We start from the raw sequence: 20,307 nt of genomic DNA, 5'->3' as shown, positions 1-20,307 counted from the left end.
GGGCTGTGGGGTATACTGTGTATACAGCACGGGGGGGGGACGCCTGGGGGTCAGGCTATGGGGTATACTGTGTATACAGCACAGGGGGTGATATACCTGGGGGGGTCGGGCTGTGGGGTACACTGTGTATACAGCACAGGGGGGGGACGTCTGGGGTTCGGGTTGTGGGGTGTACTATATACAGCACGGGGGGGGGACTCCGGGGGGTCAGGCTATGGGGTATACTGTGTATACAGTGCAGGGGGTGATATACCTGGGGGGGTCGGGCTGTGGAGTATACTGTGAATACAGCACGGGGGGGACAGAGGAATTGGAGAACCCTAACACTGCACTCACCGGCGTCTGCCCGTCTCCATGGTGACGCACCTGTCAGGACGTTCTCGGCGTTTGCAGCTGTCGCGAGTTTTGTTGTGGGTGGTCACGTGAGGTCAGCTGACAAGGAGGCGGCGGCCAGGAAGATGGCGGGCGGGGTGACAGCAGCACGAGGGGCGTGGGGCAGCAGGAGGTGAGGAGCCGGGCAGACGGCCATGGAGCACATCTCCACCCCGAAGGTGAGGGCAGCTGTGCGGTGTGTGAGTGGGCAGCGCAGGGATAGGGATCTGGACCAAGTCCTCCGGAGGGAGCCGGAGTAATGGGGCACACACTGATAGGGAGAGCGGTGCTGGTGGCATCTCCTCTGAGGGCTCTCCTCCTCTGTGTGACAGTGGTCCTGGTGGTCTGAGGGCTCTCCTCCTCTGTGTGACAGTGGTCCTGGTGGTCTGAGGGCTCTCCTCCTCTGTGTGACAGTGGTCCTGGTGGTCTGAGGGCTCTCCTCCTCTGTGTGACAGTGGTCCTGGTGGTCTGAGGGCTCTCCTCCTCTGTGTGACAGTGGTCCTGGTGGTCTGAGGGCGATGATTATAAGCGCTCACCTGTGATATGGAGATGATGGAGATCAGTGGGGAGAACCTTGTCCACAGTCACAGGTCGTGTGTGACACCTTCCACCAGGGCACAAGGCGACACCAGGGATAAGAAATCCTCCGGGTCATCAGAAATGCAGTGTGGTAAAGCTGTCCTGATGAGAGGTGGAGTATCCCTGATATTCAGGGGACGTGACCCTCTGGACACCATTGTGCCCTCTGATGTGGTGACCTGTTGCTGTGGCGGAGTGTGACTGTAGGGTTTTCGGTCACTGGCAAGGTAGAGAATTGATTTTCAATGAAACATAACTTTTAATCCTAAAGTTAAAATATAGAACAATACAACATTTATGGACAGAACACCGTTGTGGATTCGAGGACACCTAGAAATGATGGTCTCAACAGATCCTACAAAAAGTCCACCTGACAAAGGAATGCACGACAAGGTATGACCTGCGAAACAATTCAACAGAAAAAAGGGCGGGCAGACATATATAAATTGGACCAATCTCACCAATAGTGTGTTCGTGCAGATGCTGTCTGGGAAAAGGAGGGGGGGCGCACAAAATTTGCTGCCACACACAACCCCAGGTCACCAGTTAAAGTTGCCCTGTATTACTCCCTATAGACATACGGGTGCCATCTCCAATGGCATATGGCCATAGCACCCGTATGTCTATTTCTCCGGATCCCCTGATGAATCACACCATGAGGAAACGCATCGGGGAGGAGTAATACAGGGCGTCTAACTGGTGACCTGGGGTTGTGTGTGGCAGCAACAGTTTTGTGCCCCCCCCCCCCTCTTTCCCCTACTGTTCTCAGACATCATCTGCACATACACACTATTGGTGAGTGCTTCAATTTATATAGAGTACAGACCAAAAGTTTGGACACACCTTCTCATTCAAAGTTTTCTTTATTTTCATGACTCTAAAAATTGTAGATTCACATTAAAGACATCAAAGCTATGAAGTAAAACATGTGAAATGAAATACTTAAAGTGTGAAACAACTGAAAATGTCTTATATTCTAGGTTCTTCAAAGTAGCCACCTTTTGTTTTGATTACTGCTTTGCACACTCTTGGCATTCTCTTGATGAGCTTCAAGAGGCAGTCACCAGAAATGGTCTTCCAACAGTCTTGAAGGAGTTCCCAGAGATGCTTAACACTTGTTGGCCCTTTTGCCTTCACTCTGCGGTCCAGCTCACCCCAAACCATCTCAATTGGGTTCAGGTCTGGTGACTGTGGAGGCCAGGTTATCTGGCGTAACACCACATCATTCTCTGTCAAATAGCCCTTACACAGCCTGGAGGTGTGTTTGGGGTCATTATCCTGTTGAAAAATAAATGATGGTCCAACTAAATGCAAACTGGATGGAATAGCACGCCGCTGCAAGATGCTGTGGTAGCCATGCTGGTTCTGTATGCCTTCAATTTTGAATAAATCCCCTACAGTGTCACCAGCAAAGCACCCCCACACCATCACACCTCCTCCTCCATGCTTCACGGTGGGAACCAGCCATGTAGAGGCCATCCGTTCACCTTTTCTACAAAGACACGGTGGTTGGATCCAAAGATCTCAAATTTGGACTCATCAGACCAAAGCACAGATTTCCACTGGGCTAATGTCCATTCCTTGTGTTCTTTAGCCCAAACAAGTCTCTTCTGCTTGTTGCCTGTCCTTATCAGTGGTTTCCTAGCAGCTATTTTACCATGAAGGCTGCACAAAGTCTCCTCTTTATAGTTGTTCTAGAGATGAGAAGGTGTGTCCAAACTTTTGGTCTGTACTGTATGTCAGCCCCCTTTTTTTCCTGTTGAAGTCATTTGGAGGTCATACCTTGTGCATTCCTTTTTCAGGTGGACTTTTTGTTTTTTATATATGTATAAGATGGTGAATATGATTTATAACGTTTCTTTATTTTTTTCATGTAGTAATGATTAAGATTTGATGCATCACTTATTTTTTCCTGGCTGTGCACGAAAATAGTGAGGTCTAGAAACCGGCGCAGATCAGCCACAGACTTGTAGCGTCTGAGAGCATTCATCGGTCCTTACATTCAGATCCCATCAGTCTCGTACAGCCATGTGTACCGTTTCTCCAAGGCCGTGTTATATCGGGAGCTTGGATTTATGCTCTTCCTTTTATGCTAGGTGGACAATGTAAAGTTACTGCACAGATACACAAGCAAGAGGCCGGCCAATGGCACCTTATACCTGACTGCCACCCACCTAATTTATGTCGATGCCGCTGCTGGTGTGCGCAAGGAAATCTGGGTAAGTAGCACTTGGGCTCTGTTCACATGGGCTGAAGGACTTTGCATTTGTTTCTTCTGGTTTAGGGCTCGGTCAGACGAACATATTATATGGACATGTGCTGCCATCGACATCACAAGATTGCATTCACCAGTGTATTCAATACTGATGGCCTGATGCAAAAGTGATCTGGTTATATGACTGGAAGCAGAGGGGTCCCATTCATTATTATGGGGTTCGTCTGGTTGGCGTTTGGTGTCCTTTTTTCTTTTAGGATGAGAAAAATATCCTACTAGCAAAACTTTTGCTTTTTTTTTTTTTGTTCTGCAAAACGGTAACCGTGTAGACCCCATAATAATCAGCAGGGCCCCTCTGCTTCCATTCGTATAACGAGTGCACGCATCACTTTTGCAAATGTATTCCGTTTGTATTCCTAGAACAGAAACAGAATGTGTGATTGTTCCAATCAATGTAGCCCTAGGTGTATGTAAGATCCCAGGGGGCGGCCTGCACTGACACAAGTGATCTCTATAAAGGTCTTCAACTCTAATCTGCCCTCGTGTATTATCCGTGGTGTGTTACATATGACAAGTGCATGTGTGAAAATCATGTGCCTCACATATTCATTATATCACAAAAGTGAGTATAACCTTCATATTTTTGTAAATATTTTCTTATATCCTAACAGTGTAAATGTAACACACAGCCATTAATGTCAAAACCGCCAGCAACAAAAGTGAGTACACCCCTAAGTGAAAATGGACAAATTGTGCCCAATTAGCCAGTTTCCCTCCTCGGTGTCATGGGACTCCTTAGTATTACAAAGTCTCCAGTCTGAATGGGGAGCAGGTGTGTTACATTTGGTGTTATCGCTCACACACTCTCTCATACTGGTCACTGGAAGTTCAACATGGCTCCTCATGGCAAAGAATTCTCTGAGGATCTGAAAAAAAAATTGTCCCTCTACATAAAGATGGCCATTAGAACATTGCCAACAACCTGAAACTGAGCTGTAACACGGTGGCCAAGCGCATACAACAGTTTAACAAGACAGGTTTAACTCAGAACAGGCCTCACCAATCAAAGAAGCTGAGTATACGTGCTCAGCATGATATCCAGAAATTGTGTTTTCAAAACAGGTATATGAGTGCTGCCAGGATTGCTGCAGAGGTTACAGGGGTGGGGGGCTCAGCTTGTAAGTTCTTAGACCATACACTGTATCAAATTGGTCTGCATGGCTTTCCTCCCAGAAGGAAGGCTCTTCTAAAGATGATGCACAAGAAAGCCGCAGACAGTTTGCTGAAGACAGGCAGACTAACAACATGGATTACTAGACTCATGTGGTCTGATGAGACCAAGATAAACTTGTTTGTTTCAGATATGATATTAAGCGTGTGTGGCAACAACCAGGTGAGGAGTACAAAGACAAGTGTGTCCTGCCTATAGTCAAGCATGGTGGTGTCCATCTCATGGTTTGGGGCTGCATGAGTGCTGCCGGCTGTGGGGAGCTATAGTTCATTGAAGGAACCGTGAATGGCAAAATGTCCTGTGACATACTGAAGGAGAGCAGATCCCCCTCCCCTTGTAAACTGGGCAGCATGGCAGTATTCCAACATATCGAACCCAAACACTGCCTCCAAGATGATCACTTCCTAGCTAAAGAAACAGAGGGTAAAGGTGCTGGACTGGCTAAGCATGTCTCCAGACCTAAACCCTATTGAGCATCTGTGGGGTATCCTCAAACATGAGGTGGAGGAGGACAAGGTCTCTAACATCCACCAGCTCTGTGATATCATGGAAGATGGAAGAGGATCCAGTGGTTCATGTGAAGCTCTAGTGACCTTTGTGTCCAAGAGAGTTAAGGCAGTGCCTGAAAATAATCGTGGCCACACAGAATATTGACAAGTGGAGCAAAATTTGATCATTTTCATTTAGGGGTGTACTCATGTTTGTTGCCAATGGTCTAGACATTAATGGCTGTGTGTTGAGTTATTTATAGGACATCAAAGTTTCACTGTCATACAAGCCGTACACTGACTACTTTACATTGTATCCAAGTGCCGGTTCTTCAGTGTTCCATGAAAAGACATAATAAAATACTTTCTAAAAGGAAAAAAAGGGGGGGGGTTCTACTTTTTTATTTATTTATTTATTTTTTTTTTTTTAAGTTATTTAAAAATAAATATATAAAGTATATAATTTATTAAATATATATATATATATATATATATATATATATATATATATATATATATATATATATATATATATATATATATATATTATATATATATTATATATATATATATATATATATAGTACTTTCCGTGAGGCCACAAACTGTTTTGTGCTGTGGGTTAGCTAGGAGTATAAATGTCATCCAAACCTGCTGACAATTTAGAGGGAATCTGTAAGCAGGGTTTTGGGTTTTTTTGTTTTTTTTCCCTTCCTAATCTGAGAGCAGCATAAGTTAGGGGCAGAGACCCTGATTCCAGCAATGACAGTTACCAGTCTGCTCGTTATAGTCTAAATAAAATCAGTGTTTTATCAGCAGAGGTCTAGGTATCTCGTGCCATGTAGTCCTCCCGCTCTGTACAACACCTCCTCTGCCACTGAGTAGCTGTGTTTTTGCCTATGCACAGCTGCCAATCAGTGGTGTGGGCCAGGATATACTGGGCTCAGTATTCAGAGAACTAGTTCATCTGCAGCAGATAAATCATATAATATTATTTTTTTTTTTTTTTTTTTTTTTTAACAAAATTGAAGCAAGCAGCCCGGCAAAGTGACACATCGCTAGAATCAGGGTTTTTGCCACGACATCATGCCTTATAACTGAATGGCACTCCCTTTCCCTGCACATGGCATGTTGTATGAGCAGCAGTTAGGAGCGCACATTGCTGATCCCTATGCCCTAGTACCACACTTTAGACCTGTTGTATTGCATTTGTGTAGATCCAGAGGATCCAATAGAGGGGTGTGTGTGTGTGTGTGTGTGTCTCGTTTTCAGTTTCCTCCTCTTATGATATTACTTTCTTGCCTTCATTACACTGCAGTATAACTGTTTTTCCCTTTTTGTCTCTCAGATTGCTCACCATCATGTTGCCTCGGTGGAGAAGCAGGCTCTCAGCACAAGTGGATGTCCACTTAGTATTCACTGCAAAAATTTCCGCGTGACTCATTTTGTCATTCCACGAGAGCGGGATTGTCATGAGGTCTATACGTCACTGGTCAAACTTTCACAGCTAGGTACTTAGATTTTGTCTCTGGGCAATCATTGATGCCATGAGCTGTAGTTTGGGGTGAAATGTACTCGTCCAACAGCCTCTACCAATGAAACAACACTGTACATGGGAGAGCTGATTGTGATTTGGGGGCAGTTGGTGCCCCGGTCTGGTCACATGCTCGCCGCCATGTGAACTGTGCAGCCTATGAGGAGGAAGCAGTCTGTAAAGCTTGTGTAATAAGGGCCTTAATCCTATTGCTAAAATACAGCGTTCAAATCCATTAACAAAAAACAACTTGGCCTTACTCTAGTTTCAGGAGCAGCAGTGTAAGGCTATGTTCACACAGGGTGTTTTTGCAGCATTTTTAGCTTGGTTTTTGCCTTTGTTTTATGCAACTCCATGCTAATAAAACGCTGCCTTCACAGTCCCAGCAAAGCCTATGAGATTCCAGAACTCTCGTGCGCACACACAAAATACCTGCAGTGTTTTCCTGACGATTTTGTCAACCGCCTTGGTTTTTGCCGCGCTATTAAGAGAATGAACATGTCCACTCTCTTCAGAGGTTGTGCCTTGGTGTTTCACCCCAGTGACGGGCAGACTCGCAGGTACCCTGGATCGGTCTGTGTAAATAAAAAAAAAAACCCGAATCCGTCCTGGAATTGATCCCAGGTGTCTGGCTGGACGCCGGTCCACATATAAGTCTATGGGGACCAGAATCTGGCACTTGAAAATGGTGGTGGAAAGGATAGGGGGATTGGAACAGGCACTTCATACTTACCAGTCTCCGGCGATGCTGTACCTGCTTCCGCGGCCGCTCATTACCTTCATTGCATATTCACTGCTTTCCCCACCCACCGGCGTCTGTGGTTGCAGACAGACGCACCCCCAGCCTGTGTGACAGTGTCTGAGTGCAACAATCACAGACCTGGTCTACGGGTCTATCGTACAGTAAAAATAAATAAAAAAAAAAAAAAAATTGGCATGGGTCCCCCCAGATCATGATACCCAGCACAGATCAAGCCTACGGCTACAGTCCCTATCCGTACGCTTTTCTTGTCTGTGTATCAAAGTATGGATCCTATGCTGTTTTTCGTTTGTTTGTTTGTTTGGTTTTTTTTTTTTTTTTGTTGTTTTTTTTTTTTGGGGGGGGGGCTTATAATTTAACAAAACAGCATGCGGTCCTCCCCAATTTTGATACCAAGCCAAGATAAAGCCGAACATCTGGGGGCTGGTATTCTCAGGCTGGGGAGACCCGTGTTTATTGAGCGCCCCCAGCCTAAAATTAGCAGCCTGCAGCTACCCAGGATTGTCACATCCATTAGATGCAACAATCCCAACACATAAACTGCCTCTTCCCGATTGCCCTGGTGCGGTGGCAATTGGGGGGTAATAAAGGTTAATCACAGCCGCTACTAAGCCCTAGATTTTTTTTAAATTAAAAAAGCCACATGCGGTTTCTCTTTTGATACATACCCAAGATAAGTGTACGGTTGGTAGCTGCAGCCTGTACCCATAGGCTTTATCTAATATATGGGGACCCTAAGCCAATTTTTTTTTTGTTTATTTTTACTGTACGATAGACCCGCAGACTGGGTCTCTGGTTGCAGTCAGATGCCGTCACACATGCTGGTGGCACGTCTGACTGCAACCAATCACAGATGGTGGGTGGGTTAAGCAGTGAATATGCATGATGCTAATGAGGGACTGTGGGAGCAGGTACTGGGAAGTATAGCGCCCTTGCTGTTTTTTTTTTTTTTTTTTGTTCTTTATTTTTAATTTTTATTTTAATTACCAGAGGGCCGGATCCAGATCAATCCCGGCACTCAGGTACTTTTAAACCCCCGCGGGCCTGAACTTGGGGACAGCCATCATGAAAGTGCAGAAAACCACCAGGGAACTTTTTGCCATAAGATAAGGTTTTGCTGCAGAAAAAAACTCCGTGTGAACATAGTCTAAGACTTGGGCTAGATGAGCGCAGCAAGATCAAGTTAAATTTCATTTGTTGCAATACAAGATTAGGATGGCCTGGACTAGTCAAGATTTTCGTGCTCTGTAATTTTGCAGCTCTATTAGGATTGTTTCCTCTATTAGCATTCTGCCAGCACTGTATGTATTGAAACCTTCTTTTCCGCCAAACTTCCCAGCATGGAATGAACCTGCCATTGACAGATGGCTTGAGTGAGCTGAGCCTTCTGTTTTGTTATGGCTATATGCAGGTTGACATACCGGTGTACGGAAGCAGAGCGGCTCCTGTTATCAGTCTTGTTGTTTGCAGTAGGCTGATTACATTTGACAACAGGCAGTGGACAGTAAGGGGTGCTTCACACATAGCGAGATCGCTACCGAAATCGCTGCTACATCACGGTTTTGGTGACGCAACAGTGACCTCATTAGCGATCTCGCTGTGTGTGACACTGAGCAGCGATCTGGCCCCTGCTGTGAGATTGCTGCTCGTTACACACAGCCCTGGTTCATTTTCTTCAAAGGCGCTCTCCCACTGTGACACACAGATCGCTGTGTGTGACAGCGAGAGAGCGACAAATGAAGCGAGCAGGGAGCAGGAGCCGGCGTCTGGCAGCTGCGGAAAACTGTAACCAAGATAAACATCGGGTAACCAAGGGAAGCCCTTTCCCTGGTTACCCGATATTTACCTTCGTTACCAGCCTCCGCCGCTCTCGCTGCCAGTGCCGGCTCCTGCTCTCTGCACATGTAGCTGCAGTATACATCGGGTTAATTAACCCGTTCTGTACTGTAGCTAGGAGAGCAAGGAGCCAGCGCTAAGCAGTGTGCGCGGCTCCCTGCTCTCTGCACATGTAGCGACGTTATGATCGCTGCTGCTTCTGCTGTGTTTGACAGCTAAGCAGCGATCATAACAGCGACTTACAAGGTCGCTGTTCCGTCACAGAAAATGGTGACGTAACAGCGACGTCGTTGTCGCTATGTGTGAACCCAGCCTAAGCTAGACAAAAGTCAGACATCTGGTAGCTAGGATTTGGGAGTGACTTTTATTTTAATTTTTGCAGGCTCAAACTTGTTTTGGGTGAATAAAGTACTATGCAATTTTGACCTTGGCCATCTGATGAGCTTCAGTCCATTGAAATGAATGCGACCATTTACTGTATGGTCTGTTTGTAATGTACATCAGCTAAATATTAATGATATTTTGCTTACCAGTGGCTTTATTCTTTCTTCAAAACTAAGGCCTACCCTGAAAATAAGCCCTAGTATTTTTTTTTTTTATTTTTTTTTTTTTTTTTTTATTTTTTTTTTAGGGGGGGGGCGCTTTTTGAAGCAAGCTTAAGGGTGGAAACACATCTATGCGAGTAAGATCGGTCCGACTGCGCTGAAAAAAACTCGGCTGATTTTAGTTCACGTTAGGTGCGAGTGCAACGCAAGTGCGATGCTATTTCTGAATAAATTAATGATTTTACTAGCGTGTGTAATGCGTGTGTAATGCGTATTTTTTACTATGTCATCTGCCATTCAGCTCTGCTACATGGCCGCTGACAGGAGACACAGACAGCCATGTAGCAGAGCTGAATGGCAGATGACAGCAGACACAGACAGAGCCGCACAATCAGAATGAACTCGGGTGAACTTAACCCGACTTCATTGTCAAGCTGCGGCTCTGTCTGTGCCGCGTCCTGATTAGCGGTCACCTGTGAAGGGCTCACCGGTGACCACTAATCCCCCGAGTGACTGAAGTTAGCTGCCCTCTCTCATACTCACCGATCCCCAGCGCCGCGCTGCACGGCGTTCACACTGCTCCGGCGGCTTTTACTATTTTGAAAAAGCCGGCCGCTCATTAAACAATCTCGTATTCCCTGCTTTCCCCGCCCACAGGCGCCTATGATTGGTTGCAGTGAGACACGCCCCCACGCTGAGTGACAGGTGTCTCACTGCACCCAATCACAGCAGCCGGTGGGCGTGTCTATACTGTGCAGTGAAATAAATAAATAATTAAAAAAAACGGCGTGCGGTCCCCCCCAATTTTAATACCAGCCAGATAAAGCCATACGGCTGAAGGCTGGTATTCTCAGGATAGGGAGCTCCACGTTATGGGGAGCCCCCCAGCCTAACAATATCAGCCAACAGCCGCCCAGAATTGCCGCATACATTATATGCGACAGTTCTGGGACTGTACCCGGCTCTTCCCGATTTGCCCTGGTGCGTTGGCAAATCGGGGTAATAAGGAGTTAATGGCAGCCCATAGCTGCCACTAAATCCTAGATTAATCATGTCAGCGTCTGAGACACCCTCCATGATTAATCTGTAAGTTACAATAAATAAACACACACACACCTGAAAAAAATCATTTATTAGAAATAAAAAACACAAACACATTCCCTCATCACCAATTTAATAAGCCCCAAAAAGCCCTCCATATCCGGCGTAATCCACGGACCTCCAGCGTCGCTTCCAGCTTTGCTGCATGGAGGTGACCGGAGCTGCAGAAGACACCGCCGCTCCGGTCACCTCCAAGCAGCAACTGAGGTGAGTAGCGCGATCAGCTGAGCTGTCACTGAGGTTAATCGCGGCCAGCGCTGGATCCTCCAACAGTGACAGCGGGTAACCTCAGTGACAGCTCAGCCGATCGCGCTACTCACCTCAGTTGCTGCTTGGAGGTGACCGGAGCGGCGGTGTCTTCTGCAGCTCCGGTCACCTTCATGCTGGAAGCGACGCTGGAGGTCCGTGGATTACGCCGTATATGGAGGGCTTTTTGGGGCTTATTAAATTGGTAATGAGGGAATGTGTTTGTGTTTTTTATTTCTAATAAACGATTTTTTCAGGTGTGTGTGTGTGTGTGTGTTTACTGTAACTTACAGATTAATCATGGAAGGTATCTCGGGGAGACGCCTGACATGATTAATCTAGGATTTAGTGGCAGCTATGGGCTGCCATTAACTCCTTATTACCCCGATTTGCCAACGCATCAGGGTAAATCGGGAAGAGCCGGCTACAGCCCCAGAACTGTCGCATCCAATGTATGCGGCAATTCTGGGCGGCTGCTGGCTGATATTGTTAGGCTGGGGGGCTCCCCATAACATAGGGCTCCCCATCCTGAGAATACCAGCCTTCAGCCGTATGGCTTTATCTGGCTGGTATTAAAATTGGGGGGGGACGCACGCCATTTTTTTTAATTTATTTATTTATTTCACTGCACAGTATAGACACGCCCACCGGCTGCTGTGATTGAGTGCAGTGAGACACCTGTCACTCAGTGTGGGGGCGTGTCTCACTGCAACCAATCATAGGCGCCTGTGGGCGGGGAAAGCAGGGAATACGAGATTGTTTAATGAGTGGCCGGCTTTTTCAAAATAGTAAAAGCCGCCGCAGCAGTGAGAAAGCCGTGCAGCGCCGCGCCGGAGATCGGGGAACGGTGAGTATGAGAGAGGAGGGGAAAATGACCGACAGACTGTGAGAGAGGGACAGAGATAGTGACGGACCGACAGAGAGAGAATAGAGACCGAGAGGGAGAGACCGAGAGGGAGAGACCGACTGACAGAGAATGGTGATTGACAGACATTGGGAGACATCGCTCGTTTCCAGTGTTTTAGGAAACATGCGAGAAATGTATTTAGAAAATCGGATGTCACTAGGATGGTGTGAGTGCCGTCCCGTGACATCCGATTTTTTTTTTTTTTTTTTTTTTTTTTTTGTTTTACACGCTCCCATAGACTTGCATTGGAGAAACTCGCAAAAAAGCAGCATGCTGCGATTTTTTTTTTTCGAAGTCCGATTCGGACTGAGGAAAAAAATCGCAGATGAGAGCTGAATCATTCACTAACATGTGTCCGATTCCAATGCGAGATTTTCTCCCATTGCTCTACTGCGAGAAACTCGCAAGTGAGAAGCAGCCCTAACATATAAGCCCTGCTACAAAAAATAAGCCATAGTTGCGGTTCTAAAATTGTCCAAACAGCTAAAAGAGTTAAAGAATAAAGCAGTACACTTCAATAGAGAAAGCAGACATCAACATAACTAAAGCAGACTATATAAGACATCCCCTGAAAATAAGCCCTAGGTCTTCTTTAAGAGCAAAAAATAATATAAGGCTATGTGGCCACGAGACTCTGTACCCGCGGAATTTGCTGCGGAATACTTGCGGATTTATCTGAATTTTCTAGATAAATCCGCAGATTTTAGCAAGTACAGACACTCCCCATGTTATCCTATGGGATATGGAGAGTGTGTGTCCACGCTGCGGTATGTGTGGCTGTGGAATATGCTGCTGATGTCCCACAGCCGCACATAACTGCATGTCAATTATTCCTGTGGAATTGCCTGCAGAAATCCCTGCCCTATGGAGATAGAGGCCGGGACTTCCGCAGGTAAGCCACATGAATGTCCGCAGGTTTACCGCAGCTATTTCGCTGGAATTCCGCAGTAAGGTATAGCTGCGGACCCCAGGGATCAGCTGCGGGAAACCTGCAGGCGTACTTGCGGATATAGCCGCTGGTACAGAGTCCCGTGGGCACAAAGCCTGAGACTGTTATTTTCAGGGACACACTATATTAGCTCTGTTTTGGTCTTCATCACGTGACCGGACTTGCTCAGCCACACAGTGGCGTATGTGTGGATCGGTAGTTATTTCCTATATGCATTGCTATGTATCTATGCATACAGTGGCATTCAGTCCACAGAGAAGTGTGAGTCGTATAGTCCGCTGGTAATACAGCAGGAGATCAACCACTGAGCCTTAGGGCCCTTTCACACTGCATTGTTACCTACGTTCATTTCCCCCATCGGAGCTCCTGTCCGACGCGCGCCCCCCCCCCCCCCACTGCAAAACAGATTTCAGACTTTATCTGGGTTTCCGCCTATGGAAAGCGTAAACGCCTGAAAATAGTGCAAGACCGAGCACCAGTGACTCTGTCTGCTCCTTCCGTCTGACTACCGGTTTCACATTAGCCCAATGAAAACTGTAATAAACTACCATTCCCTCATACCAAATAAAATAGAAATGATGAGCTGGAATGATACTGGGGCAAATCCCAACCTGACCGTGGGGCTGATAGAACTGCAGACACTTCCATTACTATGCTCACCTCCTGCCACTAAAATATATTTCTTTATCGTTCCTTTGGGAGACCCAGACCATGGGTGTTTAGCTTCTGCCTCCGGAGGACACACAAAGTACTACACCTAAAAGTGTAGCTCCTCCCTCTGAGCTTATACACCCCCTGGTAGCCAGTCCTAGCCAGTTTATTGCTTTGTGTCAGGAGGCATACATCCACACATGCATTCTCATCTGATTTTGTTTGACTTTTGGAAAGAGTTTGAAGAAAAGCGGGTCCATGTCTGGACTCCCGGCATGTCCCTTCTCACGCCACTGTGTCGGCGGTGTTGTTAAGGTTGATTTAAAAGGCTGCAGCCTTACATGCCGCGCTCCTTCACCATCCCTTCTGGGCTCTGGCTTGAAGTGGGAGCCAGCACGGTCTCCATGCCTGGCAGGAGTCCGGTCTCCATCCACAGCCCCTTGAGGATTCTGTTGGACCGGAGCACTCATCCCCAGGGACATGGCCCTGCATCTCAGCAGCTAATTACCTGAGACGTTTATGTTGGGGGTCCCGGTTCTTTATTGTAAGGGGAGAGTATGCTGTATGTGATTGTTTTAACTTTTCCGGCGGGTTCTCTAGCTTTTGCTTGAGAACCGTGCCGATGGTGCCTGCTTGTCGGCCTCGCCGCTTAAATTTAGGCCCTGGCTTCGCCGGAGGCCTAGTTTCATTTTCCTGCCCTCGCATGTCACTCATGCAGAGGGACAGGTTCGGCTCCTCGCGGCGGCCGTTCTACACAGGGGAGGGACACTCCCCACTGCTGGGGCGTCCCTCCTTCCCTGCAGGTCTCTATAGCCCTCCAGTTCCCGCTCTTTTATAGGAACACCCTCTTCTCAGGCAGAGTTCACTCTGCTCTGGGACATTCTGCATCTCTGCTGAGGTGCTGTGACTGGGGGAACCGGGCTTCGGGATCTGGAGGGCACACAACACCGCGCTCTCAGCGGTCTGGTAAGCCACAGCCGGTCTCCGATTGTGGACCTCTGTATATTCTCCCTGGGGTTCATTCTCTGCAAAGCCCCCACTCCAGCAGCATGTCTCTCACAAGGAGCAAGGCTCCAAAGCCTTATTCTGCATGCACTGCATGTAAGCTCCTGCTGCCTGAGCCGAGCACCTATCCACATTGTGATGTCTGCTCTAACTTGGCGGTCTCACCCCCAGTGGTCTCTCAGGCTGCTGCTGCACCTGTGATTGAACCCCCGGCCTGGGTAGAGTCCTTTTCTAGGTCCATATCCCAGTCATTTGCTGAGTCCATGGGGCTTTTGTCCAGGACTTTGAATATGCATCAGCCCCCCTCACAGGGTGCCTCTAATACTCTTGACAGAGGACTCCTATCCTCTGACCTCCGTCCATCGGAGCTCACGGAGGATTCATCATCTGATCCCAGACCCCGTCCTTCTAAGAGAAGGCGCAGGGTTTCCTCCCCCTCCCCATCCCACGGCTCTGTCTCAAGAGCTGACTCTCTAGATGAGGAGGATGCCCTCACTGGGGGCTCGGAGGCTATGTATCCCATCGATTTCTCTGAGGGTGACTCCGATCTTAGTGATTTGATTGCTTCTATTAATTCTGTGCTGGATCTCAATCCGCCAGTGTCAGAGGAGCAACTCTCTTTGGCAGAAAAACATCAGTTTACCTCGCCTAAGAGAGTGAAGAGTGTGTTCTTTAACCACTCCAGTTTTCAGACCGCTGTGACCAAACCCAGGGCCTGCCCTGACAAACGCTTTCCAAAGCGTGGTTCTGATGACCGGTTTCCATTTCCACCTGAGGTGGTCAAGGAATGGTCTCACTCCCCAAAGGTAGACCCTCCGGTGTCTAGGCTCTCAGCCCGGACCGTTGTGTCGGTGGCTGACGGCACCTCACTTAAGGATTCCACTGACCGTCAGATTGACCTTCTGGCCAAATCTGTGTATGAAGCTGCAGGGGCCGCGTTTTCCCCGACTTTTGCAGCAGTGTGGGCTCTCAAAGCCATCTCTGCTTCTCTAGAGGAGATGCATTCCCTCACCAAGGAATCTATGCCTGAGATGGTTACCTTAACTGCTCAGGCTTCAGCTTTTTCATCCTATGCCATGTCTGCCATGCTAGAGGCTTCTCACCACACTGCGGTGGCTTCAGCTAATTCTCTTGTTATCCACAGGATTTTGTGGCTTCGAGAGTGGAAGGCAGATGCTTCTTCCAAGAAGTTTCTTGCTGGGCTCCCTTTTGCTGGTTCACGGCTGTTTGGTGAACAGCTGGATGAAATCATTAAAGAAGCTACTGGCGGGAAGAGTACTTCCATGCCACAAACCAAGACCAGGAAACCCGCCCAGGGTAGGAATCAATCGAGGTTTCGTTCCTTTCGTTCCTCCAACTGGTCATCCTCTAAGCCTTCCGCCTCGTCCGCTAACTCAGCCAAGGATCAGAAATCCAACTGGCGCCCAAAGCGCGTCCGCAGAAGACCGCAGGAGGTTCTGCCACTAAGGCAGCTTCTTCATGACTCTCGGCTCGCTCCAGCCACGTCCTTAGTCGGTGGCAGGCTCTCCCACTTTGGCGACGCTTGGTTAAAGCAAGTCTCCGATCAGTGGGTGAGAGACATCATATCTCACGGCTACAGGATAGAATTCTCTTCCAGCCCTCCAAACAGATTTTTTCTCTCAACTCCCCCCTGCTCCAAGGCCGCTGCCTTCTCGCAGGCCATGGCGTCCTTGCAGGCAAACGGAGTGATTGTCCCAGTTCCCGCTCAGGAACGTTTCAGAGGTTTTTACTCAAATCTCTTCCTAGTTCCAAAAAAGGACGGTACCTTCCGGCCCATCCTGGATCTCAAGCTTCTTAACAAGCATGTCCGGGTGCGGCATTTTCGCATGGAGTCTCTGCGATCAGTCATTGCCTCTATGACCCAAGGGGAGTTCCTGGCATCCATCGACATCAGAGATGCCTATCTACATGTGCCAATCGCAGTGTCACATCAGCGTTGGTTACGTTTTGCGATAGGAGAGGATCATTTCCAATTCGTGCCTTCCCCCTTCAGGTTAGCCACGGCCCCTCGGGTATTCACCAAGGTCATGGCGGCGGTGATTGCGGTCCTGCACCTCCAGGGGTTAGCAGTGCTTCCTTATCTGGACGACCTTCTGGTCAAGGGTACATCAGCGCAGACTGTCAGCGGAGTGTTTCGCTCACTCTCGCCACCCTAGCCCAATTCGGGTGGATTGTCAATCTTCCCAAATCCACTCTGACTCCGACCCAGAGTCTCACGTACCTAGGGATGCAGTTCGAGACTTTGCCGGCACTTGTGAAGTTGCCCTTAGACAAACAGCTGTCACTCCGGTTGGCGGTGCGCTCTCTCCTGAGGCCCCGCCGTTATACCCTCAGGCGTCTGATGCAGGTGCTGGGTCAAATGGTGGCCTCCATGGAGGCGGTTCCCTTTGCCCAGTTCCATCTGCGTCCTCTGCAGCTGGACATTCTCCGCTGTTGGGACAAGCGGCCTTCCTCCTTACAGAGGTTAGTGGCTCTGTCGCCACGGACCAGGAGCTCTCTTCAGTGGTGGCTTCGACCCCTCTCCCTGTCCCAAGGGCGCTCCTTCCTGACTCCGTCCTGGGTGATTCTCACCACGGATGCCAGCCTATCCGGCTGGGGAGCGGTACATCTCCACCACAGAGCACAGGGCACTTGGACTCCGTCCGAGTAAGCCCTTTCAATCAATGTGCTGGAAACCAGAGCTGTGCTTCTAGCTCTCCTAGCCTTTCACCACCTGTTGGCGGGCAGGCACATTCGAGTCCAGTCAGACAACGCGACAGCGGTTTCCTACATCAATCACCAAGGCGGGACACGCAGCCGCCTGGCAATGTTGGAGGTCCAACGCATTCTTCAATGGGCGGAGGACTCCAAGTCCACCATATACGCAGTCCACATCCCTGGCGTAGAAAACTGGGAGGCAGATTATCTCAGCCGTCAATCCGTGGACGGTGGCGCGTGGTCCCTGCACCCGGCAGTGTTTCAGTCAATCCGCTGCAAGTGGGGCACTCCGGACATGGACCTAATGGCATCCCGTCACAACAACAAAGTTCCGGTTTACATGGCTCGCTCCCACGATCCTCAGGCCTTCGCCGCGGATGCTCTGGTTCAAGACTGGTCCCAGTTTCGTCTGTCCTACGTGTTTCCCCCTCTAGCTCTCTTGCCCAGAGTCCTGCGCAAGATCAGAATGGAGGGCCGTCTAGTCATCCTCATTGCACCGTACTGGCCCAGGCGAGCTTGGTATCCGGACCTGCTCCAACTGTCCGTGGAGATGCCGTGGCATCTTCCGGACCGTCCAGACCTGCTCTCGCAAGGTCCGTTTTTCCGCCCGAATTCTGCGGCACTCAAATTGACGGCATGGCTCTTGAGTCCTGGATTTTGACGGCTTCTGGCATTCCTCCTGAAGTCATCTCCACTATGACTCGGGCCCGTAAGTCTTCCTCCATCAAGATCTATCACAGGACTTGGAAAATTTTCCTGTCCTGGTGTCGCTCTTCCGGCCATTCTCCTTGGCCATTCTCCTTGCCGACCCTTCTGTCTTTTTTACAGTCCGGTCTGCAGCTAGGACTGTCCCTCAACTCTCTCAAGGGACAAGTCTCAGCTCTATCAGTGCTGTTCCAGCGGCGTCTCGCCCGGCTGGCTCAGGTCCGCACCTTCATGCAAGGTGCGTCTCACATCATTCCGCCTTATCGGCGGCCCTTGGATCCCTGGGACCTTAACTTGGTCCTCACGGTATTGCAGAAACCCCCTTTCGAGCCCCTTAGGGAGGTTTCTTTGTATCGTCTTTCTCAAAAGGTGGCCTTTCTCGTTGCCATAACTTCTCTCAGGAGAGTCTCTGATTTGGCTGCGCTCTCCTCGGAGTCACCTTTTTTGTTTTTTCACCAAGACAAGGTAGTTCTCCGTCCGACCCCGGACTTTCTTCCTACGGTGGTCTCTCCCTTCCACCTTAACCAGGATATTTCCTTGCCTTCCTTCTGTCCGGCCCCTGTTCATCGCTTTGAGAAAGCGCTGCATACTCTAGATCTGGTGCGTGCTCTCCGGATCTATGTGTCTCGCACCGCTGCGCTTAGGCAGTGCACCTCTCTTTTTGTGCTAACCACAGGGCGGCGCAAGGGTCTCTCTGCTTCTAAGCCGACCTTGGCCCGTTGGATTAGATCGACCATTTCGGACGCCTACCAGAGTACTCGGGTGCCTCCCCCGCCGGGGATCAAAGCACACTCGACCAGAGCTGTCGGTGCCTCTTGGGCTTTCAGGCACCAGGCTACGGCTCAACAAGTCTGTCAGGCTGCCACTTGGACTAGCCTGCATACCTTTTCGAAGCACTACCAAGTGCATGCTCATGCTTCGGCAGAGGCGAGCTTGGGCAGACGCATCCTTCAGGCGGCTGTCGCCCATTTGTGAAGTTAGGTTCTGCCTACTTCTTAGTTTTTTCTGTTTATTCCCACCCAGGGACAGCTTTGGAACGTCCCATGGTCTGGGTCTCCCAAAGGAACGATAAAGAAAAAGAGAATTTTGTTACTTACCGTAAATTCTTTTTCTTATAGTTCCGTATTGGGAGACCCAGCTCCCTCCCTGTTGCCTGTTGGCAGTTTTCTTGTTCCATGTGTTATCACCGGCTGTTGTCGTGGACAGAGTCTCCGGTTGTTCCGGTTCTTACTCGGTTCTACTTGTGGGTGGCTATTCTCCTTCAGCTTTTGCACTAAACTGGCTAGGACTGGCTACCAGGGGGTGTATAAGCTCAGAGGGAGGAGCTACACTTTTAGGTGTAGTACTTTGTGTGTCCTCCGGAGGCAGAAGCTAAACACCCATGGTCTGGGTCTCCCAATACGGAACTATAAGAAAAAAAATTTACGGTAAGTAACAAAACTCTCTTTTTCATTATCTTCAGAATGCTTTATTTTTCTGTTTTGTCAGTGAAATATGAAGACTTGTACGCCTTCTCCTACAATCCCAAGTCTGATCAGGACAAGCGCCTCATGGATTGGAAGCTAATTGACCTGGAAACAGAATTTATGCGAATGGGAATCCCCAATAACTACTGGGTGCTGAGCGACATCAACAAAGATTACAAGGTGTGTCCGGCATTAAACGTTCTCTTCTCATGGTAAGAGTATCGTAACAGAAGGCTGGTAGCAGGGAAGCAATGATTGTAAAGAGCCGCAGTGTGCAGGTCATCTAATAATATGCATACGGCTGAGAAAAGGGCTGTATTATCTGCCTATCCTAACCTTGACTTTCGCGCTCTTTCGCGCTCTTCCGTGCATGGGAATACCGCTGGACCTGGTCTTCTCCCGGCTCTGCTCAGTGCATGTGTCCCTTTCCCCCCCCCCCCCCCCCCCCCGCCGATCTCTGACCACAACCTTTCCTTCTCTGTCAAAAACTGTTCCCATGCTCAGGACATCCCCACTTATCACACGCACAAAAATCTACGGGCCATCATTACCCAGCAGCTTATCCACAATCTACCGTCATCTTTATCTCCGTTCTCCTCCCTATCTTGTCTGGACTTGACATTCTCAAATTCTAATAAGACACTAGAAAATGTCCTGGATGAAGCTGCACCCCCACATGTACAACAACCTGATACAGACATCAACCCTGGCACAAGCGCGGTGATGTTCTAGGTGTGCCGAGTGTCGATGAAGAAAATCCTTCTCAGCAGTAAATGTCATCATTAAAAGCATGCTCAAAACCTAGAACTCTGCTCTCCATCTGGCCAAGCAAGTCTACGTCACCACTCTCATAACATCACTATCCGACAATCCAAAACTAACTTTCAAAATTTTCCACTTCCTCCTGAGTCCTAACGTACAAACCCCTTTCACCAACCTAAGTGCTGACAACATGGCCACTTACAAGAAAATCAATGTCAGTAGGGACTAATGAAGATTG

General features: G+C 48.7%; 1 protein-coding gene across 1 annotated transcript in view; it reads left to right on the top strand.

Moving 5' to 3' along the window:
• The first annotated feature begins 459 nt into the window (after positions 1 to 459).
• MTMR8 (myotubularin related protein 8) overlaps positions 460 to 20,307 on the top strand; it is a 105,342-nt gene continuing 85,494 nt past the window's right edge. Inside the window, 4 exon segments of the mRNA XM_075323889.1 lie at positions 460 to 551; positions 3,048 to 3,170; positions 6,233 to 6,395; positions 19,330 to 19,487. Coding sequence (XP_075180004.1) covers positions 528 to 551; positions 3,048 to 3,170; positions 6,233 to 6,395; positions 19,330 to 19,487 — 468 coding nt within the window. The 5' untranslated portion in view covers positions 460 to 527.

This window comes from Anomaloglossus baeobatrachus, chromosome 9 (genome assembly GCF_048569485.1).
Source record: "Anomaloglossus baeobatrachus isolate aAnoBae1 chromosome 9, aAnoBae1.hap1, whole genome shotgun sequence".
In the NCBI taxonomy this organism is placed as follows: Eukaryota; Metazoa; Chordata; class Amphibia; order Anura; family Aromobatidae; genus Anomaloglossus; species Anomaloglossus baeobatrachus.
Note: the sequence above shows the minus strand (reverse complement) of the source record. Positions and strands in the feature narration are given on the sequence as shown.